This window comes from Chiroxiphia lanceolata, chromosome 5 (assembly GCF_009829145.1).
Source record: "Chiroxiphia lanceolata isolate bChiLan1 chromosome 5, bChiLan1.pri, whole genome shotgun sequence".
Classification (NCBI taxonomy): domain Eukaryota; kingdom Metazoa; phylum Chordata; class Aves; order Passeriformes; family Pipridae; genus Chiroxiphia; species Chiroxiphia lanceolata.
Genome location: NC_045641.1, coordinates 65313556 through 65333251, shown reverse-complemented (window position 1 = coordinate 65333251; position 19696 = coordinate 65313556). Strand labels below are relative to the sequence as shown.

At 43.5% G+C, this 19696-nt stretch overlaps 1 protein-coding gene across 1 annotated transcript in view; it reads left to right on the top strand.

The window, feature by feature from the left end:
* The first annotated feature begins 566 nt into the window (after positions 1 to 566).
* Positions 567 to 19696, top strand: part of PDE3A (phosphodiesterase 3A) — a 242609-nt gene continuing 223479 nt past the window's right edge. The window contains exon 1 of the mRNA XM_032688570.1: positions 567 to 893. Within this exon, the coding sequence (XP_032544461.1) occupies positions 567 to 893 (327 nt within the window). The remainder of the gene's footprint in view (positions 894 to 19696) is intronic.

Below are 19696 nucleotides of genomic sequence, written 5' to 3'. Positions count from 1 at the left end.
CCGGGGCTGGCGCCCACCCCGGCGGGGGGTGCGCGGGGCAGCCGGTCGGAGCCATGGGCGGCTGCAGCGGGCGCTGCCCGCCGGCGGGGCGGCGGCCGGGCGGCGGCGGGGCGGCAGCGGCGGGGCGGGGGGCGCCGGCCCGGACCGCGCTGCTCCCGCCGCGGGAGACCTGGCGCCGCCGGAAACTTTCCTGGGCGCTGTGCGCCGGCTCCCTGTCGGTGCCGCTGGCCCTGGCGGTGAGGCTGGTGCCGGGGCAGCGCGGCCGGGCGCTGGCGGGGCTGCGGCGCTGGGGCTGGGTGCCCCCCGGAGCGGTGCCGCTCTGCCTGGCCGGCGCCTTCTTCGGCGCGGGGCGCTCCCCGGTGCGGGGCGGTGTGCGGGCGGCGGCGCTGCTGCTGCTGCTGGCCGCCTGCTGCGGGGGGGAAGCGGTGGCGCAGACGGCGCTGGCGGCGGGGGAGGAGGAGGAGGAGGAGGAGGATCACTTGCTTTCCCTCGCCGCCACGGGGGTGGTGCTGAGCTGCCTGGCCGCCGTGACATGGCTGGTGCTGAAGCTGAGGCAGGGCGTCCCCATGCTCACCGTGACTAGCGCGGCCAGGACCACGTCCCTCGTCGCCTTGGAGAGGGTCCCGGCGTCCTGGCGGCCCTACCTGGCCTACCTGCTGGGGCTGCTGGGCATCCTCCTGGCCGGCTACACCGACCGGCTTTGGCCCCCCCGGCGGGCCGCCCCGCTGGCGGAGCCTCCCGCCGCCCCCCCGGCCGCGGACGAAGCCCCGGTGCTCAGGCGGCGGCGGCGGTCCAGCTCCATGATCTCCCCCGAGATGTCGGGCGGCGGCGGCAGCGGCAGCGGCAACAAGACCCACCGGAGGACCTCGCTGCCCTGCATCCCCCGGGAGCAGGTAGGGCAAGGGCTGGGGGAACGCGTCCCAAACTTTGCTGGGGGTCCCGCCGGCGGCGGAGGCGCGGGGAGCTCCTCGCCGGAGGGGCCGCGCACGGTGTGGGCTTTTCCCGGTGCCCCGCGGCGCGGAGAGCCCAGGGCGGCCGTCCCGGGACGGGGCTGGGGGGGAAGCGGGGGGGAAGTGGGGCTGTCCGGACACAGCTTGACTTGCCCCGGCTGCGGGCGACGGGGAGAGGGCTCGGGGTGTGCTTTTCTTTCACAGCCATCACCGGCGCTGGCTTTCCTTAAGCCTGGCAAAAGGGCTGGGGAGGACGGTGCTCTCTTGGCTCTCGGAGCCGGAGGGAACCTGCCCTCAGCGCAGCCCTCGGGTTTCCCAGCGCATCACTTGCGAGCCTCGCATTTTCAAACCTGTAGTTTCCTAGAAAGGTAGCTCAGCCCTCTTAAACTTGCTTTAAGCTTTAAAGGGGTCTGTGTGCGTGAGCCAAGCGGCTTGTCCTCGGTGGGAGAAGTCCCTAATCAGGGCGGTAGCGTGTCCTCTGAGGCTGGCGCGCCCGGCGCGGGGTTTGTGTTTGCACTTTGCCTCCCCGAGGCTGTTCCCGAGCGTGTAATCAATAGCTCCCGCTCCGCCGTGGCTGTGGGAACCGGTGCGAGGCACACGCGATTTATCTCAACTTTGTTTCCTTCGGGAGGCTGCGATTGCAATGGCTGAGTGAGAACTTTGTTACCGGCGATGCGTTCTTTTAAATGCACGCCTCAGGGAACTGGAGAAAGGAACGATCAAGCACCAGTATCTTTACTGCACAGCCCTGTCGGGTGCTGCCACCCACATGAGGTGGGCTTAGTTCTGCGCTTGAAGTGTTTCTCAGGTTTTTTTGAGATTTTAAGATCGTCTCACCATGGGTCGAGTGTAACTGAGCGCAGCACAACCCTTGCTGAGCAGTGAAAAGGGAAACCTGAGGGGGAAAATAAGTGTCAAATGGTGTTAAGCTTTCTTTTTCAATTACTATTGAAAATGATTCTGTGCACTGTGGTCAAGTGAAGCGTGTTGCCGTACACCAAAGGTTTTCTTTCAGGTTGCTTGCTGGGTAAGCAATAAAGTATTTTTCAAGCAATGGCATCTAACTGTATGGCGTGGGTGGCAAGTTTGGTTCTGGAAATGGTTTGATTACATCTCTTTGTGGTTGGTTGTGACATTTTCTAGAAGAGGGCCTGACAACCTTATATACTTGAGACTTGTTTTACAACAAATATACTTATTTATTTAACATTTTTGTTTAGGTAAAATAAATATTTACTACAGTGTGAAAAAGTAGAAAGCTGACCCAGTTCTGACTTTAACACGAGCTGAGAGAGAAAGAAGGGCGTAAGAATAATTTGTAAATACAATATCTAAGGCACAAAATTATTTATACTTACTTGATGATGTTTGGCATTCCTGGTGTTTCTTACAGTAATAATTTGTAAGGTTTTAAACATATTTCACTCTCTCACACTTCTAATAAAAGCAGTTTTTTAATTAACATCTCCAAGTGTAATCATTCGGAGACAGGGCTCACTAGTCTGTGACCATGGTCCTTCTCTTTTCTTATAGAGAGAATTCATGTCATCTGTAAATACTAGAATGTTAAACTGGTGATGGTTAACAGGGTAGACTTCTTTTCCCTCACCGGTGGTGTGTTAGCTGGGGACAGTGGTCAGCTCTGCCCCAGCAATTCCCACTCTCAGGCTGTGGAGCTGGGCTGGAGTTAACTGGCAACTGTTCAGTTCACCCGTGTCAGGATTTTGGCAAATTTCTCTGTCTTTTGTTCTCACTCACTGTTAATCAATAGTGAGATCTGGTATTGCTTGCGTCACTGTGTGATTAGAAATGGATGACTACTTTTGAGACTAGAAAGACTTTTTGTCTTTTTTATTTATTTATTTATTTATTTTTTTATTAGCGCAGTATGGCTGTGTGTACGCGAACATCCCTTCCTAAAAACTGTTCTCTTAAATAAATGTTAGCAAGACAGAAAGATTGAAAAGCTGAAACAAAGCTCTGTAAGGACCTTGAAGAAATACTGGGAGAAGTGAGACTTTTTTATGGCAAACTAAGTTTATGTTTATAGCGAAAATCAGCTCCCTGTAGACTTAAAGAAGCCCTAGGTAAATGTTTCTCTTTTGGACAGTTTTTAAATATAACATGTTAAAAATAGAGATGAGGCCTTTATAAACAAAACCAGGCCTTCCCTTGCCCCTTGTTTTTAAAAAAAACATCCCCCTGAATGTTTCTGGTCATATCAGTACATCTGGGAACTGCCAATAATCTCCATCAGGAAATAGATCCACTTTATTGCTTTGAAACACATACTTTAATTTAGTGAGTAACATTAAGACAAAGTTTTAGAGATGTTTCCCATCACCTCCTGTGTAATCTTTCCTATTGCTGAGCATTTAATTGAGCTTTTATTTTCCCAGTGTGATTCCCTTCTCATCTGACTGTCCGCATTAATATGAGATTCTATAAAGAAAGTTGGAATTTCAGAACTTTTCTTTTTTAGTCATACACGTCTCAATTATAACCTGAATTTTTCCCTACTGGAATATAAAATAGAATCTATGTGGCCTTGTGATGTAAAGGACGGTACCAGGAATTGCAAACTGACATCATGGATAGAGGTCTTGATGTATGTCTCATGTTAGTTGCTTATCCATTTCAAAAAGAATTTAAAAAGAGAAACTTTCATTAAAAAAAAAAAACAACCACCCTCCAAAAATCAAACCATACCATGATACAGCCTTCTGTTGCTGCTAAAAGTGCTCTTTTCCAGTTTTTAGTTTCGTTCTATTTTTTTTGCGGTTGCTTTTTGTATACGTTCTCTCTCTTTCTCAACTTTGGCAAATTCTTTGGGTTGAAAGCTCCCAGACTGGCACGTGTGTAGATCTCATTGAGAAGTGTGTGCTTCCTAATAGCCTGATCTTGCTCCCAGCTGAGTGTCCTCTCCCTGTGATTTCATCAAGGCTGGCTGAGGATGCTTAGCTCCTTGAGGGCTCGCTCACCCAGATTTGAGAGAGGATGCAGAGGGAAATTGTGAATAGATGGATAACACAGAGAATGAATGAAGAAATGCCTTTTTTTTTTCTTCTTCTTTTTTTTTTTTTTTTGGTGGTAAATGCACAAGTGCCACCAAGATGACAGCTTTCGGAGTTTTTTTTCTCCAGGTTTTCGAACATTTTAGTTTGTCCTAAAAGTGTGGAGAGGAGGTTGGGGGCTGAGGGGCAGAAATGTGTTACATGTATTGGTGTTTCCCACTAAAATATTATATGGCCCATGTGCTCTGAAGCTTATGCCTCTGATCTGTGTGTGTTAATCTTGACATACACAAGTCCAAAGGGATGATTTTGACTTGTTAGGTAAAACACCCCACAGGAGATAGCAGCTGGAGAATTTTAAACGGTGCTGAAGTCTCCTGATTTTGCTTTCAAGCCTTGTTTGTTGTTTGTTTTGTTTTGGGGGGAATGGAAATCTTTCAGCTAACTTGGCTTTAGTACAAGTGTGCGTTATTTGCAGCTGCTGCAAATAGTTTGCTTTGCCTTTTTAGATTTCTTTTTTCCTTGGTCGGAAGACTGTCAGAGGGACAGGACACATCAGGGTTTGAAGTACTTTCTAGCCCCCAAACCAGTAGGTAACACAACCTCGTGTAAGAAGGCACTTGTGAGGTGCTGAGCCTCGCCCCGACCCACACAGGGGGTAGCACCAGGATGGAGGAGTTTCTTCTGCAGCTCTGATGTCTCCAGCTGCCGGGCCACCAACTCCATGTGCAAACTCCATCTGTGTTCTGTGGCTTCTGAGGCAGAGAGGTTTTCTATCAATTTTCCTTCCATATTTCTTTTTGCTCTTTTCTGCTTTCTGGGCAGTTGGAGAAGTAAAAAGCTTCTTGCCTCGTCAAGGGACACCTGAGGGTCCGTCACTTATTTTCAGTTGGTTTGAGTCTTGGTAACTGTTTCGTGCTGCCACATCTTTCCCATCCTGTTTCTCCTTCTCAAAAGTTATTTTTTCAGATCAGTGACTTTGGTGCCAGACTCCTCTATCTTCCTCCAGCAGTAGTGGAGGGTTTTTTGCTCAATTTGACTGTTTTTCCTGGGGTTCTGGGTGGTGACTCTGCTTGTTCCCAGCCTGTAGCCTGGGAAAGTTGCGAGCCAGGACCGTCCTTATCGCACCCTGTCTTCGGAGTTGAGAAGACAGTACTGTAACAGTTCACATGGTTAAAGATATCTCTTCAGTGATAAGATCTAAGAAACAGTGGAGAAAAAGAAATATATTTGTTGGGATTTTTTTCAAGGGAAAATTAAGGCTTTATCTCTTCTTCTCATTGTTTGACAGCAAGAGCTTTGTAAGTGCCGGGAGTATGTTGTTCCCCCCCCCCCCCCTTGCTGGTTTTCTCCTATCCTGCCTTAAAAACCCAAAAAATGTACCCTTACATTACAACCAGTTTTTAAGATTATGTATCCTGCTCTCTGGCCTGAAAATAGGAGTGACCAGGGTGCAATATAGAGACATTTAAAATTTTGGAGGGGAGAAGGCAGATTAAATTTAAATACTGAACTTTGTCTATGTCAAAGTAATGGTGTCCTATTAAACATGTTTTGTTTTATATGCCATATACCTCCTACTAATAAGGTTTATTGAGCTGATAAGATTTACTGGCATTACCATTTAGGTCACTGAAAACTAAGGAATACTGAGGAGTTATGTCATCTGGTGGCTTGCAGAAACACAACTGTGTAAATTATTTAAGTAAGGCTCCAGGAAAAATCACCCAGGGATTCCAGACGTAAGACTTTATTTTCTTTTGCATGGCTTCATTTACGCAAACCCGCTCTACTTAGATTTTTTTCTTTTTTCTTTTTTCTTTCAGCCTCACAAAAATGTTAAAACTGCTGCTGAAACTCTCACGAACGGTTTAGAATCTATTTTTGGTCAATCGGTTAAATCAAGAAATGTACATTATGGCATATTGGCAAAAAAAGTCAAGTACAGTAGTGACTTTCTGCTCTTTCTGCCTGAAGTGTGAAAATGCAAAGCTCGGGAACTGAAAGAAATCCTGTGTACTCTGGGTTGTCATGTTAATTAAATAAACAGCCAGCACAGTGACCCTGTGTATGAAATGTGTTTTGAGAAGCTTGTTGGGGGTTGGAGGGGAAAAACAGTGACACATGATGTTTTGGACGTTTACTGTGACATTTGTATGAATCTGTCCTAATCTGCTGTTAGTGTGCTTACATTCCAGCTCTTTTTTTTTTTTTTTTTGGTGTGAGACTGAGACATAGCTGTGTTTTGCAAATTGAGGGAATATTGTTTGGGCTTTTTGCTTTAAAAAAGATATATGAAAAAAAATAATCCTAGACTGGAAGTGGAAAGGTTGCTGGGTTCTGGTGCCTGCAAACCACAGGGCTTGGAATGGGGGTGAGCTGACTGCATCCTAAATGGTTTGAGAATAAAAAGAACACTGCTGCAATTAAAGCTTTGAGCCAGTTGCTGTGATTTACTTATGTAATCTAATGGGAGATGTACAGCTTGTAGCATATCCCTTGATGGACAGGGAAAGAAATGTACCGATTCAGATAAAAAAGTGGAAGTTGGATTTTTCTTTATGCATGGATTTTTAATTTTATTTCAGTCTGCTTGGTTTCGAAGAAGCTTTTTTGTTAATTACCAAACCCTTTCCTCAAAGTCTTTTCTGTGTTAGTCAGAGTGTCACTCTAAGAAACGCCTCTCTCGTTTGGGCTATGTAGTTTTTCAGGTTCCTTTTTTTTTTATTATTATTTTTTTAATGTCCAACTTGTCTTGCTCTAAGCCCTGCTGCAGGTATTGCTCTAAGCCCTGATGTAAGCGGTAGCATCAGTTCCCTGCATCGGGATAATGATTTGGGAAGTAATAAAAACAATGAAATAATGCGATATCTGTCTGAGTTTTAAGGGGGGGGGGCGGAGAGGAGGGGCAGGATTATTGATGTCTCTCTTTTCGGAGCTGTTTGTGGAGATTCGGTGAAGTTGTGAGAGGAAGAAGTGCCGTACCCCTTTGTCGAGCTTTGGCTTCTTCTTTATTTAAAAAAAAAAAAAAAAAAAAAAAAAAAAGGGGTTGGAGCTGCTTTTCTTCTCCCTCTGTGTGGGTGTGTGTCGTTGTCGCAGACGTCCCGTGGAGGTGATGATGATGACGGTGATGATAATGATGATGGTGATGAGGGTCCCCCTCGCCCCGGGCGGTGCCGGCGCTGGCGGGCGCGGCCCCCTAGAGGGCACGAGAGCCCCTGCGCTGCTCGGCGCCGCCAAACCGGCCACGAACATCATCGGCAAAATCTGTCCGTGGTACTTAACCCAGCCCGTGTCAGCGCTCGGTTTTTAAGCCGCTGTTCCAGCTGCTGTTCGTCGCTCCTCGGTTCCGGCGTGTCAGCCGAGGCGCTTTGCCCCGGGCGAGCACGGTGGAGGGACAAACCAACACACCTGCCCTAAAAGAAGACTGTGGGAAGAAGAGCAGTAGTAGGTTTTGTATTTCGAAAAGCCAGTGAAGACTGGGGCGTGGTGTGTGTGATTCTTGGGGCTGTCCTGTGCAGAGCTAGGAGTTGGACTTTGATGATCCCTGTGGGATGCTTCCAACTCAGAGTATTCTGTGACTCTGTCATCATTTTTGGAGATGAAGCAGCTGCCTCCTTCTCTGCCAAGAATCCAAGAAAATAGACTAAATCACCATTATGATTTAGTATTGCAGCACCTCATGGCTCTATTCACATATGTAACTTTTTACAAATAAAATGGGAAATGGCACAAGTGCAGTAGCTGAATATTCCCTTCTATTCTGCCCCGGTGTGGTCACGTCTGGAGCTCGTTGTCCAGTTCTGGGCTCCCCAGCACAAAAAAAGACAAGGAACTACTGGAGAGGGTTCAGTGCAGGGCTGTGGAGATGATTAGGGGTCTTGAGCATCTCTCTTGTGAGGAAAGGTTGGGAGAGCTGGGCCTGTTTAGCTTGGAGAAGAGGGGATCTTATCAATGCATCCATATATCTGAAGAGCGGGTGTCAAGTGGATGGGGCCAGACTCTCTTCACTGGTGCCCAGAAACAAGACAAGAGGAACAAACTAAAACACAAGGAATTCCACCTGAATATGAGCAAAAACTTCTTTACTTTGAGGGTGACAGAGCACTGGAAAAGGTTGCCCAAGAGAGGTTGTGGAGTCTCCTCTGGAAAGATTCAAAACCCACCTGTACACCCCCCTGTGCACCCATTGAAGTGTTATATAGGGTTTTTATGCCAAACAGGTTGAGGATTAGAAAAAAATGGCTTTTTTTTTTTTTAGTCTGATACTAGTTAGGAAGAAAGTTCCCAGTTTGGTCACTCTGTTGTGATGTGCTTTAGTGAACTTGCTGTTTAATCTGAAGTGTCCACCGACCAGGATCTATTTCTGTATGACTCTTTGTATTTTTAATACAATTAACTTCTGAAAAAAATCGGGGAGAAGATATTTATAAGCATCAATACAGCTAAAGGCTCTCCTTCTGCCCCTGCACAAGGCTGGAAAATTACAAACCCTCCACATATCAGAAATAGCTCAAAGCATAGCTGAGGCCTTCTTGGCTAATGCCCCCAACCCGCCAGTGAAACATGTGGGGTTAAAGTGGTTTGTTTGACTTTTGTATTTCGCAGGTTGCTTAAGTTGGCTTTGTTTTGTAGTAAGATTTATGCTTTGGTTTGGATTTTAGAATAAAGTAAAATTCTATTCTGCAGCCTTATTTTTTTTAATGGGATTTTTGCCTGCCTAACTCTGTAGGAGTGGTGCTTTTTGGATGTACTCGTGATGCTTTTCTGGTGGTTGCTCAAGTCCTGAGGCACACCCTGCTGATGGTTAAAAAGCAACCATTCTTCTTAGACTGGTTGGTCCTCTTAGAAATATCTCAGCTTTGTTAAAAGCTGTGTGAAATATGAATATGATGATGCCTGCTGGAAAACTGTATCTCTGTGTTTTGAGGATCAAGTCACTGATGGCTGTTGGTTTATTTTTTTTTTATAAAGCTTCTTTTTTCTCTGCATAAGCTTGCAGTTTTCTTTGGGTAAATGATAATACTGTAGGGGAATAATTATTACTAACTTCAAAACTGAATATTACTAATTCTGAACAACATCCTTCGGCCTGATGTTTGAGTAAATCTGTCCATAATCACATTTTTGAAATGAATTCCAGAAGGGGAAAGAATTGACTCTTTCAATGCAAAAGGTTAATTGTTTTTTGAACTATTGTACTCCCAGCAGTTTGTTGATACCTTGCTGGCATCTCTCTCTGCTGGAGCTGCTGCCAGGGCATCAGCAATAACCTGAACTGCTCCTCATCCTGGAGTACAGGTACTTCTCCGAGTCTCTTGCACTTTCTTTTTCTATATGGTTTTAAATAAACCTATATATGTTTGTGTTTAATGCCATATAGGACAGGCAGAGCGTGCTTCTGTTTTGTTACCTTTGTTACATAAAAATACCGATCCTTAGCAAATGCATACACCCCAAATTTACCTTAAAATGTGAGTGTGGGGCTGCTGAAGAGGCCAGAGTGGTGGGTTGTCTACCCTGTGGTGTCAGGGAAGGCACTCAGGTGGCAGCCTGCAAAGGCACCCTCAGGAGCATTTGTTGGGTGAGGGCACTTGGAAAGGGTGGTGCGTGGGTTGAGAAGCAACGTCCAAGCAATTTTTACTCTACTTCTATGAGCAGTAATCTAGATATGCTCTCCCAAGCTTTTTGTTGCCTGCAGAGTAAAACTTGTGAAACCTTGTCTATGCCCATGTATTAAATCTCAATTGAAATGACAGCTGTAGAAAGGTGCAGACCTCTGTGCAAAAGTGTAGGTTAAAAAGGGCTGCACAACCTTGTCTTTTGTGCTGTCTACCCTTGCCTCTGTTAATGCAATTTCAAGTGCTTTTGAGATTCCTTTTTTTTTTTCCTTCTATTTTCTTTCTTCTCTTTCCCTTCCTGGCTTCTCTTCCCCTTTTCTCCTTTTCTTTCTTATTGATGTCTATTAGAGCTCATCAGCTAACAGATCTAACTTGGGTTTCCTTGCAGAATAGTCTATGCTTCTTCATTTACACTCTGCAGACAGGGCTGTTTCTATATTGATAATGCTGAAGTCATTCCCCTGAGACTTGTTTGTGAGTGGAAAAAAAATCTGTTGGATGCTGGTGGAATTCTCTGGTGCATTTCTCTTCAGTTTTACTGGTGATGCTAACCATAAGTTACTCCTGGCAAGGTCTGATCATTGTATTTTGTGTTGATAAGGAGCTCAGGAATGTTTGGATAGATTTATAATTGCAAGATAACTGATAAGATATTTTTCATGTAGCTGGAGTTTTAGTTTGAGTCTGTCAGTGGGATTGTTACGGGAATCCTTGTGCTGAGATGTAGCCCTGCATCTTACTCTTGTAAGATAATGAATACCTTTAACTTCTCGTGAGGGTTGTTCAGTGATATTGTACAATTTATACTCTATAAGTCAAGATTTGTTAAAAATGCTGTTTTTCTTATATTCTTTTTGTAGAGGTTATTGATCATCTCATCCCTGCCTTTGCTGTCTTGAATGGGAGTTGAGAGTGCTCAGCCCCCAGGATAACAGGGTGATCCTTTAAGTTCAGTCCTTAATGCAGGAGGAGTGTATTTACATCCACAAATCCACAGAGAAATTTTTAGTTTTTTTTTTTTAACAGCTAACCATCCTCTTTCTTATTTTAAAGGAAGTAATTCAAAGCTAATATTTGTTATGCTGCTCAAAATGTGAGCTGAGACCTTGTAGCATGGTGTTATAGATGCATGTGCATGCACACACGTGTGTATATATATGTATCTCCTTATTTATATATATGTATCTGTATATACACATTTGTTTGTGCATATATTCAAATTCGAATTAGTATTGTACAATCTAGAAGGATAGAATTCTTTCTTTGACTCTGATAGCTCAGTCAGCAAGCCTGAGTTGACAATGTTCTTTCTCTATATTTAATCCTATTTTCTGGTGTCTCCACAGGCAGGCTTGTTTCTTAATATGCCAACTTCTGTAACCGTTGCTTGACTTTTTATTTGTTATAGTTTAAGTCTTTGTTCTTCTTCATTGATTTGCAAATGTGTGCCAAGTTTTGCAAATATTTTTTTCTTCTTTTATTTGCAAACACTTGAGTGGTGATTTTGATCAACAAATAACTGCTTATGTCCTACAAACACATATGTTGCAGTATTAAAATTGGAGCTTGGTGCCACAACTCTGTTCCAGAGATGCAAAGCCTCAGAGGTGCTTTATGTGATATCCCTGGTGCCAAGACTGGCTTGCCACTGGTTTTAGCTGTGAAGTGGAGCCCGGGGCTGGCTGGGCAGGAGGAGCTGATAATGTCCCAGAGCAGCCTGAGCTGGTGTCCTGCTTGTGGGTATAAATGGGGTGTTGTTCAGTGGAGCCCTGGCTGGTGAGAAGTATGATAAGGGCAGTTGAAATAAACAGGCAACTTGTATTTTTACAGATAAGGATGATGAGCTTTAGCTGGTAAAACTTAGTCTGTTATGTGTGGTGAGTATGTTATTGCTGCTATGTATTCTCTGGGAAGCTGTGGACTACTTAGTATTTGCTATTCATTAAGACAGCTCTAAAAATTTATTTATTACAACAGTTCCCTGAAATTCACTGCATTTCTTTTTATTCTGAATTCTGTACAAGCTGAAATGTTGCTAATTCATATGCCATTACTGAGGGTTTTGGTTTTTTTTGAGACCAGCTTAATTCATATGCAAGTACCATTCTTAAAAGCAGTCCTAATTGTCTACTGATTACACAAAACTGCAAATGAATAAACATCTTCTGTTACAGGATTTAATGCTGTACTTCCTGTGTGCTTGTGAGGAACTGTGGGGAAGACTCTGCCAGAGATTTGGAAGTTAAAAGGGGAACAAGGGTGGAAAGGGAGCCCTACCCTTTCCAGCAAGGCTTCTGCTCAGAGTTGCAGAGCATTCATCTTTCCTGTGACTTGTGGAGAAGCAAAAACTGTTTAGAAGCAGTCAGGTATACCAGTAGGTGTGCACAATTTGATTATTTTAGATGGCACGGGCTCTGTATGTGCCTCGTTACAGAGGCCATACTGAGGAATCTGTTCAGTGGCAAAGAGAAATATTTTCTGTGTGACATTGATACTGAAAACTGTCTTCTGGGCCAAAGAATGCTGATTCTTGCTAAGCTTGCTGTGTTTGTGTCAAGCCATGTAATAGAGGAGCATGGGATAATAGTGCAACAATTAGACGGACCAGGGTGCCAGCACTAAATCACATATTCCAACTTAAATTCCGCTTGAGGATCCAAGCCTGTCGTTTCCTCTTGGCGAGGGACCTTTGGGGTCCGAGCCAGCTAATAGGAAATACTAGGCACCGGGGCTTAACTGAAATTTAGGACATCTAAACCTAGCTTTCTGCATACATGCGTTGTGGTGAGACAGAGGGAGATGGCAAATCCAAATGTTTCTTGGAGAGCTCTTGGACATTTTTAAGTGAAGTAGTAAAGATGGATTGTCTATCTCCTTCTCAAATCCATCCGGTCTTTATTTCAGCTTTCTCTTCTGCTGTTTTTGTCCTAAAATATGTGATATTTTTGTCCTAAAATATGTGATATTCTTATTTAGGGTCGATGGATAATATGTACTTGTGACAGCAGTGATTGAGGTATAGATTCAATGGGTTTCATTCCAATATTTTAGCTGCCGTCATCCTTGGATCTAGAATTTTCTTTTCCTTTTGTATTATGTGTAGACAAACTAGAAGATTCTTAAGATTTCCTGACTTGTGCTACGATCTGCCACTCGAGCAGACTCTTTGAAAACCCGGGATTATAAATTCTAGGTTCATGCATGGACATGCTGTTGTGTTAAAACCTTTAGATTTTAGTATTCTTTTGAAAACTGCAACTAATCTGTGATCAAAAATTCTTGTGGCTGCAATTATATGTGCTTTTTTGATGTTCTTCTTTGCTTTATACACTGTCTCTTCTCAAATGAAAGCGGTAATGTGATGCTGAGGAAAACGTTGATGTTTAAGCTGAAGTCAGTGTATTGCAAAATTTACTGATGTGCACCTAAAAAACCTCAGCCTAAAAAAATCCTCAGATAGTGGGAGCGACTTCTTTACTGTCATTCAATGCACTCATGAGAACTTGGCCTAGGGGCCTCTGGGTCTTTTTTTTTGGTTAAGGTTTCTAGAACTGAGATAAAAGTAACGATCAGATTGTCTTAATCATTCATAATAGCAGGTTAGGGAGGTGAGAACTTTAGGCAGAAACTTGATAGCCCAGAAAATATCTTTCCTGTGATCTTAATGGCTTGCTATCTAAAACAGTGAATCAGTGTTTGTAAGCATAATTATGTCATATACTATCTTTTGAATGTTGCAAATTCATGCAATCCCAGATGTTTTTAATGAAATTTTAGATATCTAACTTCTTAGCTGTATGTAGTGTGGTGTGTCCTCCCCCCAAGTGTTTATTTAATAAAAAGCAAACTTAAAAGAAATGTCATGATATTGATGCCATGATAACATGCTTGGAGTTAACAGCTTCCTCAGTGCCACTCTTGTGAATGGTCAAATGTTCCATTTTGATCTAGGAATGTTTACATCAGTGAGCTGATTATTTCTGCCTCATTCCCTATCTTCTACCCCAGCAAATCTGAAACCCCTTTTCTTCTCTCATGAAAGACAGGCCAAACAATTTAAGGATGGGCTTTGGGCACTTGTTTATCCTTCCACATGTAAGAAAGGCGGAGTAGATTTGTTTCCTACTGTCTGTGACTGACACCCAAGAAACACAGCAGTTTTGTCTGGCGATATGTTTTTTTTTTTCCTTAGCTCATCTCACTTCTTTCCATTCAGTCAGATTAAAGATCACCTGGTGATTTTCGTTTTGGTTTGGTTTTAGGGGGTTTTTTTGTTTCTTTGGCTTTGGTTTTGTTTGTTTTTCTGAGGGAGGGGATGGGGGAGAAGGGGGAGCATGTGTATGTTTGCTGAGCCAGAGAGGTCCATCCATGGGTTTCAATCAGTGGAGATGGTACCTAAGATTTCAAGGGATGATAGAGTTACCTGGCTGTAAGGGCAAAAGTTTGAATGCAAAAATTCACTGGTGCCTTGGAGAAAATTTCCATACATCAGTGACAGATATACTCTGGTTACAATATGTGAAATGAGCGTGAAGGGCTTGTAAAGTAAACAGAAGAGTCAAAGAAAGAGAGTTTCAGATAAGCACAGATAAAATTTCCCAGAAGTGGATGAAGTCTGTCTTAAGAATGTATATTAAATGGAGAAAGATGCTCACTGGTTTTTCATTTGTTAACACCAAATCAAGAAATGCATTTAGATGATTACAGCTGTTATTTCACTCCTCTCCCTCTTAATCCTAATGATAGATATGTATTGTTTAATCCTTTGCCTTTCCATAGGCTGCAGTGGCCTTTCACCTTTTGGGACAGTTTGTTCTGAGCGATGGCTGCAGTGATTGTGTGGCTCGTGTGACATCGTAAACATTTGTGTTGGCAATCCCTCCTCCTGCAGGACTCTGAAGTCTGACAGTGGTGAGGATGACTAAGTAGAGACAGATTTATGTGGAAATCTTATTAATACCCATAAAAGAGAGAATGAAGGCATAAGAAATTTGGCTCCAAATAAACAACCAAAAAATGCTCTGTTCTTAGAAGCATTTGGCATAGCTCCATCATGCCTTTTGTGGGAACTGGCTCTTTGTCTGGCCTAATCAAGACTTCTTTTTTTTTTTTTATTAAAGATTACTGAAGACTTCCACTTTTCCCAAACTTTCTCATAGTAGAATAAAATTAATTTTCACTTTAGTAACGCACAAATCAGTTAATTATTTCGAAGACAATGTAGTACAGATGTCTTGCCTTGTTTCTCAGCAAAGATTTAATGGTAGACTTGCTGTGAGATCTTTCACTGCCACCAAATGTCTGTAGATGTTACATGGTGCTCATAATCAAAGCAGTTTACAAAGAAGGGGAAATAATTTTCACCTACAGTGTGTGATGGATGCAAAGAAATTGTATCAGAGATGTGAGATTCATAACTGAGTTTTTTGGTACATCAATTTAAAATTTACTCAGATTTTTAAAGTGCACCGTTTGAACTTCATAGCAGAGATCCAGCTGTTCATAATGGGCTTTCTGGTAGGTGGTTCTGGTGAAGTCCTTTTTAAGTCAGCTTTTTGGAAACAGAAGGTTAGCAACTAATTGAGCATTGTGGGTTTGTTCTGTGTATATATTCATTTTATGCAGGCTGTGGCACTGAGAGTCTCACGGGATCGCCTGCCATTGCTGTCAAGTCTCCCAAGAGCAGTGCCCTGCTTGGCACACCCAGCACTCTTATTTCACATTTGCTGTTGGCAGCAGAAGGCCTTCCATCATACTGCTGGGAAGAAAATACCCTTCAGTCTTAATTCAGTTCAGCCCAAGGGGTGATGAATATTGAAATGCCTGCTCGACACCAGGAGAGTGAGCTCAGTGCTTGTCAGGAAAGGCTTGCCAGCAGTCAGCTGAAAGGCTCCTCACAGTGTGTCTGATATTGGCCTTGGAGAGGAGCCTCTGACACTCAGTGCCTGCTAAGGCATGTGGTCTTGCCTGTGCAGCTGCAGTAAGGTTTTCTGCTTAGAAAACTCGTCTTCCATTTTTGTGTAATCCATAGCATGTACAGAAATATTTTATACATAAGATGCCTGCATTTTTGTTTTTTGCATTTTGTCTTGCAAATGATTTCTAATACGTTGTTCCTGTTGAATGTGTAATTGAAAAAAAAAAAATTCTGGTTTGCTTTAAGCTGTTACTGGAATGACCTGGGCATGTCGTTCATCGAGATATTTTGTTTGAGATCTTTAACTGATCCTTGTACCCGTGAGTGTCTTGTACTTTTTCCATGTGTGTATTATTTTTCCCAGCAAGTATGATATTCCAAGCTCACTCCTGATGTGAGCCCATACTGATTTGAAATAGGAAGCAATAAATTAGCTTTTAGGTCTGGCTTATGAGCAAGATCTTATTCTTTATTTGTTTACCTCTGCTTCTTGGATGTGTGTAGTTTTGAGGCCTGCTGTTAGCACTGCCACTGAAATTGTAACCATTTCAGAAGTTCAAAGCAGCAACCGAATGGAGAAAATAGGAAAAAATTCCTGTGTGGGTGAGGTCATAATTTGTATCTCCTCATGTTTGCCAAGGCAAAAATCTTCACCATAAACTGTTGCTTACAACTTGGAGTGACAGCTCCTGTGCACTGGTCTTTGGTTGTTTCCCCTCATCTGGTAGTGGTGGGAAGCATCCTGCATTGGGCAGATGAAGATGGGATTGATATCCTGAAAGTGACTTGTTGACCAGGAAGTGAAATTATCTTGGATTTGAAGTCCTAGGGCTGCGTTCCTGTGACGGTAGCAATTACTGTGCTTCTCATCTTCCTTAGATGGCATAATTCCTTTTATTAACTTTTGGTAAGATTTCAGAACTGCTATCTCCACCCATCCTCTACTTCCGCTCTTGCACTTTTTTGTCATTTGTGAGAGCAGTAAAACTGCAAGAAAACATGTTTCCTCAGGCCAGTAGGTTTTTTCATTAAGAGCCTTTGTCGGATGTTTCCACACAGAGCTGCCAGTATTGAAATCTTTTATTTCTTTGCTGTTTTAATATCAAGTGGCAAATTGGTGTCCCATCTGCTAACCTTGCTTAGCATTTGTATTGGTCTTCTTACTTCTTGAAAACCCCGTAGAGTGCTGGCTTGACATTCTGAGTTGTATCATGTATTCAACTTGGGCTCAACTGGGTGGGCAGTGAAGGCATTTGACGTCTCACAACAGTGAATATGCTGATAGATTCATCCTGTGCTGCCTTTTATATTAAATAGTGTTGTGGAAAAGCTGCAGAAATTAGTGCTATTTCTTGCTGATTCAGAGACATGGTTAAAAGGTGGGTACTGAAACTGTTAGCTCTGAGCTGCTGTCTTCTGAGTTCAAGAGTTGCCCTATATCTCTATGGGATTCTCAGAAGCTGAGAGTGAGGGAAAGTCTGAGAGCCCTGGAATATGTCTTCTTGGCCTTACTTGAGGTAATTGAAAGACTAAGTCAGGTGAGGTGAATTAGTTCCATATTCTTCTGTTCCATCTTGTTCCTTGCTTCAGCTGTGTGATTTACCTGAGACAGCTGGTGCAAAATCAATGTGCAGGTGCATTTGGATAAAATTGAGTTTGGAGGGGAGCATGGTTCTCAGTCTCCCCTCGTTTGCCATGGGGGCCAAGTGCATCACATCCGGTCTGGGCTGGATGAAGCCTGGAAGTCCAGAGTTCCCTCTGAATTCTTCTCGTACTTTACAGCTCCTCCCTGCTTTGTATATACAAACAACATTCTTTCAGAGGACTGGAGGGCGGAAATGGCTATGAACAAACCCCATATCTTTTCTGATATGTCAGAAGATACCAGAAAAGAATAGTGTGCTCCGTGTCAGCTGGTAGCTGATTTCATCTTATTTATTTTGTAGAAAAAGAAAACTTGTTTGGATATTAGGGTAAACTTTTCTATGAATAGTGGTAGTAAAGCAGTGCAACAAGCTATGCAGGGAAGCTTAATCTGTGAGCGTGAAAAGTTCATTTAGAGTTGCCTTTTAGATATTTTTCCAAGTGGGTCTAGAAACCTTCTTTTTCTTAGACAAGCATACTTTTTGCTAGCATTATTCCCCCCCAACCTGCCCCTCCACTGCATGCATCTGGCTGTGGGCTGTCCCTCCCCAGCTGCCCGCCAGCATCCTTGTGTGGTGCCTGTTGTTCTCACTGTTTGGTGCAGACCCAACCAGTAAGCCCCATTTATGTTCCTGTTGATACTAATATGCAGTGTTAATGTTACTCCAGAGCCAGGAGTTTGCAGTCTAGTGCCTGCCCTTAGACAGGATTACTGAAGAACCCTGCCCTTAGATAGGATTACTGAAGAACAGATCAAGTTTCTTTTGTCTCTTCTGCTGTTGCCCTTCTCTGATTCAGGAGTTGCTGTGCTGTTTAGTTTGCATTATCAAGTTGTGATTGGTGACAGACTCTCTTTTTTTTTTTTCCTGTTTTCTTCCCCTTGAATGATAGTCTTCAAGTTCCAGGTAGGCTCCTAATTGCTCTTCGTTTTGGCCCAGCTACAAGCTGATTTATCAAGTCCACTTGTTAGCTTAATGCTTTTATGGCTGCCAAAAGAGTGTTACATGGCGTAAGTGAGATGAAGTGGCCGGGAGTTGTTAGGCTTTGTGTGTGGGGTGGTTTCCTAGCAGCCAGATAAGAGACAGCAGTCTGAAGGGCATGACAGTGCACCAGCACCCTTGCTCACGTGAGTTAGCAGCACTGGACTTGGGAGAGAGCTCCTGCAGGAGGAAGGGCTTGGGGATGGGTGCGTGTAGGGTACAGCATGTTCTGCATCTTACTCCCTGCTGCCCAGCCCAACCATTCTTGTCCTCTTGGTTTTTAATATGCTTCTTGTCAGCTCATTTCCCCCCCCACCCCTCCTTTTTATTGTCATTTCAGTCTGAACTAACTGGATGGTTCTTAAAGGTTGTTAAAATCTCAGCATGACAGCTGTAAAATTGCTTAATCAACTCCAGGAGAGAATCCTTCCTAGGGTAGACCTTTAAATGCATTGACTGTTGGCAGGAATAGGTCAGATGCCTCCAGGTAACTTTCTGGGAAGGGAGTCTTGTTTTCCAAACCGTATCTACCTGCTTTGTTAAGAACCGAGGGACTGGTTAGTGGGACCTGTTATAAAAGTCCTCTTTTACAGTTGTGCTAAATCCTCTTAAAGAAAGCAAATAACTCTCTTGTTAATGCTGCTCTGCTCAGCATAGAAATAAAGCAGCTGTTGTGACTGTCAGAGGCTTTAAGAAAGACTTCAAATTGGAAAGAATTTCTAGACTTGATGAAACTCAGTGTTTTATGGCAGTGTAATTTCATCTCCAGTTTCTCTTAGGAGTCTGGAAAATGTGTTTGAGTTTGGGCCTGAGAACTAGTTCAGAGCTGTATTTTAAGGGGGTAGGTAATGCTTGGGGGAGATAAACTGTGACAAGAACTAAGATTTTCATAATTCCTCTGTAAGTCAAATGACTAAAAATATTTGAGTTTCGGTGTATTGAACCTGAAGAATAAATCCCTTCCTTCCTGTGATGGATTCCAAAATTCAGCAGTGGAAATACTGAAGAATGTCACTTGGAAGTGATGCTGACCGTACTGGTGGTCTAAAATACCTGGTTAAAACTACTTCCAGAGCCTTTTATAGCTTTGAAATTGCAAAATTGAATAGCTCTGAATTATACTAAAGCTTCTTCAGATATCTTGCCTTCCTTCTCCTGAACTGGGGGAGCAGAAGTCAAAAACCAGAACCAAACAGCCAACATTGCTCAGATTTACACTTCTCTTGTTCTGGCACTGCCAGTTGTGAGCCTGCAGTGGGTGCAGGGATATTAACTGAGTTACCTCCCTGACACCTCTGTTTTTCCCCATGCATGGGGCTCTGTGAAGTGTAGGACATCCTTGGGATCCTGGGCTCACAAGGGGGAGAGCAGGGTCATGCTGTGAGCTCAGTAGTACAAGTGCAAATGACACATTTCAGGACCAGAACAGTGTTACGTGTGGAATTCGATTGCAAAATGCAAGTGTTTATATATAGAATAAGTATATATGTATGTTTTTAATTGATGCAGGCCTATTAATAGATGGAAATAAGGAGAGGGAAGAGAGGAAATAAAGCACCACAGCTGTGAT